This window comes from Triticum dicoccoides, chromosome 4B, assembly GCF_002162155.2.
Source record: "Triticum dicoccoides isolate Atlit2015 ecotype Zavitan chromosome 4B, WEW_v2.0, whole genome shotgun sequence".
Lineage (NCBI taxonomy): Eukaryota > Viridiplantae > Streptophyta > Magnoliopsida > Poales > Poaceae > Triticum > Triticum dicoccoides.
In genome coordinates this window covers 640,964,287-640,967,533 of record NC_041387.1, presented here as the reverse complement: position 1 = coordinate 640,967,533, position 3,247 = coordinate 640,964,287, and the positions used below count along the sequence as shown (strand labels likewise).

Genomic DNA, 3,247 nt, shown 5'->3' with positions numbered 1-3,247 from the left:
TCACTGTTCATCCCAGAGACAGCATCGATCGGCTTCAGTTAGCAGCAGTAGCGAAGGAATCGCTCCATTGGGTTCAGTTAAGGGTCATCGATCGATCGCTCGGGTTCAGTAACGCGTAGCCTGCAGTGCAATCGCCCGGGTTCAGTTAGAGCCAACGCCTCGCACACACGCGCGTACGTACGAGAGAAACGCGCATCGCTCCGCCCCCGACCTCCCACCGTAACCGGCAACTCCCTGAAATTTTCGTCCCCCTCGCTTCTACCACGGTTTTTTCCGTCATGGACGGCCCAAAGAATGTCATGCAGCTGCGTCTCCGGACCGCCCAGGACGAAAAGCCCATTTTCTGTCATGATTTTTTTCATAGAAGTAGGAGCCCACCACATCTATGATGATACCGGGTATTGTCACAATTATCGTCATAGAAGTGTCATATGTATGACAAAAAAAATTCGTTCGGCCCAAAATGTCACGGATGTGTCTTTTTTTTATAGTGGTGGGACTATTAATTGGAATCTGAAATTTTTGCACAAGTGTAAGGCGAACTCCGTTTGATGCAGCCGTGAGGGAGGGAGGGCAGGTTGTGAGGTCGAACATTTTTAGTGGCCCAAAACAAAAAGGAAATTGGCCCATTGAATTATGAAGCTAGAAACAACGTACGGAGCCGAACACGGAGCCCGGTGACGTACCAAAATGGACGACATTGTGGAAGAAAGAAGCAATAGCCTTTTTATTATTAGGGGTAGATAGATTATTTGTATCCAAAATAAAATTTATTTATGAAACAATAATAACATTACCTCGGGTGAAAAATAGTGAGTCTGACACACACACAAAAGACAAACAAACTAGACTTCAGGAACAGGGACTTGTAGGACAGGGCGTAGAAGAAGACCGGCCTTCCGCCGCACCGTGAGGCCGAACTCCTCGGCCATGTCCAACTCGTTCCCCGGTGGACTTTCCCAGTCAAAGTGGAATAGCAGGCTTGCAAGTGCGAGCTCCACATTGGCGAGGCCAAACACTATTCCGGGACACATCCTCCGGCCAGCCCCAAACGGTAGGAAGGAGAAGTCGGTGCCCCTGAAGTCCACCGTGGCCGCCCCACCCTCGAACCGCTCAGGCCGAAACTCGTCCGGCTTGTCATGCCAGTAGCGCTCATCATGGGCCAGTGCCCAGGCGTTCACCAACACCTGCGTGCCCTGTGGCACATCATAACCGAGCACCTGGCATGGCTCCCGACATTCCCGTGGGACGAGCAGCGGCACAGGGGTGTGGAGTCGCAACGTCTCCCGGATGACTAGGTGCATGTACGAGAGCTCGTCAAGGGCATGCTCCAATATTGACCCGCGGGCCTCGAAGGCTCGCCGAACCTCGGCTGTCGCCTTCTGCATCACGGTTGTGTTCCTGATCAGCTCTGTGATTGCCCACTCCAGTGTTGTCGCTGCCGTCTCGCTGCCGGCACCAAATACCTCCTACGATCATGCAAAACATTGATTTAAGAGAACTATTCCATTGTAAAAAAGAAGGGTTTCTCTAAGTTTGGTTCAAACAAAATTTTCTTACTCAGAAAACTATGACTTTAGTTCACTGAGTTGCAGTTTTCTAAATGTGCAATAAGGTGAAAATAAAGGTATTGAAAATTGCATTGACATTCGCTAATTAATCGGGCAAATATCAATCGAGAACCTCCCCTCTTTCTGCCCTTGGTAAGTAGAGTAGTACTTACGAAGTCCCGGTGAATTTATGGATCTTCGCTACCTGCTTTATGGCTTTATTTATAAAGTCGGACGCATGCCTTTTCTTTAAAAAAAAGTAGAGTAATACTTACGAAGACCATGTATTTGACGGTGTCCATGTCGATCCTGCCCTCTTTCTGCATGCTTAGAAGGACGTCCAGAAACTTGTTCCCGTTCCGTCCTTCCATTCTCCTTTCACGGATGATGGTGTCAAAGATGCGGTTCCCGGTGTCGCTGCACTCCTTGGCGCGGCGCCCAGCCCTGCTGAGACAGCCGGCCAGCAAGGAAGACGGCCACAGGTCCGTCAGGTTGAACCCGGCCACCAGCTTGACTGAGAGATCGAGCCAGCGAATGTAGGCGTCGCGCTCCTTGAGCCGGTCGCCAATGACGACGCGGACCGTGATGTCAGTGACGAGCGCTGAGAGGCGGGCGCGCAGCTCCATGGGGCGTGCGGCCGCCGCGGATCCTGCGACATCCCGTAGCATGGAGGCGACCTCCTCCTCTCGGATGGTGCGGAAGGACAGGACGCGCCTCGCCGATAAGAGCTCCGAGACGGCAATCTTCCTGAGCTCGCGCCAGTAGTCGCCGTACGGAGCGAACACAAGGTCCCGGCCGCCGCCGGTTAGCACGCGCAGGGTGGCGTTCAGTGGCCGCGTCGCGAATGCCAGGTCGTGGGTCTTCATCACCTCGCGGGCACCCTCCCTGGACGACACCACCAGCGTGGGCACCTCCCCGAGCCGAAGGAGCATCACCGGCCCGTAACGCCGGGCCAGGTCACGCATCGCGTGGTGGGGCAGCTGCCCAATGAGGTGGTGCAGGCTACCAATCACCGGCAGCTGCCACGGCCCCGGCGGCTCGTTCCCTGCCGAGCGCCTGCGCCTGTAAAGAAGCACAATGCACAAGGACACGAGAGCAACGCCGAGGTAGACGACCTCCATTTGCGTCATGTACAAATGAAGGAAGCCCCGTTTGTTTTATTGAGCGCGCCGAGTCAGTCAAGACCGACCTGATATCAGTTTGTTGCAGCTAACTACTCGTACTATATACAGTATATTTCACTGTATAAACTACTACTATGGAGTACTACCATCAACAGCCGTTTAATTGTTTATGGCGGCTGCTACGGACCAACAGCCGTTTCATGCTCTCCTAGCTTTTGATGTGTCAGCCGTCAGATATGTTAGCAGTAGACGCGTTCCTCTCGTAGAGAGCTGGCTTCGAACATACTCGCTCTGTCTCATAATATAAAAACGTTTTTAACACTAGTGTAGTGTTCAAAACGTTTTTATATTTTGGGACAGAGAAAGTAGATGACTGTTGTGCTCAACGCGTTGCTCTGAGAAAGGGAGCTGGCTTCCTTCTTGTTTTTTCTTCGACCGATCACTTTCTTCCATTCTCTTTTATGGGACACATTCTTTTTTTCCAAGAAAAGCAAATCGTTGTAGCAAGGTGCACAAAAAAAAATCAACTTACAAATGCGATCGCCAGGCTGGAAAACTCATGAAGCACCAAAA

The 3,247-nt window shown here is 51.9% G+C and overlaps 1 protein-coding gene across 1 annotated transcript; it reads right to left on the bottom strand.

Moving 5' to 3' along the window:
* Positions 1-830: 830 nt before the first annotated feature.
* On the bottom strand, positions 831-2,671 carry LOC119294139 (dolabradiene monooxygenase-like). The gene is made up of 2 exons (XM_037572390.1): positions 1,826-2,671; positions 831-1,469 (listed from the first exon to the last, which is right to left on the bottom strand). The coding sequence occupies exons 1-2, from the start codon at positions 2,669-2,671 to the stop codon at positions 846-848; spliced, it is 1,470 nt and encodes a 489-aa protein (XP_037428287.1). The 3' UTR covers positions 831-845.
* Positions 2,672-3,247: the final 576 nt, after the last annotated feature.

Excerpts from the sequence above, each read along its gene's own strand:
- LOC119294139 (XM_037572390.1), bottom strand. The coding sequence starts at position 2,671 with ATGGAGGTCGTCTACCTCGGCGTTGCTCTCGTGTCCTTGTGCATTGTG. Across the intron at positions 1,470-1,825 it reads CCGTCAAATACATGGTCTTC|GAGGTATTTGGTGCCGGCAG; the intron begins GTAAGTATTACT and ends GCATGATCGTAG.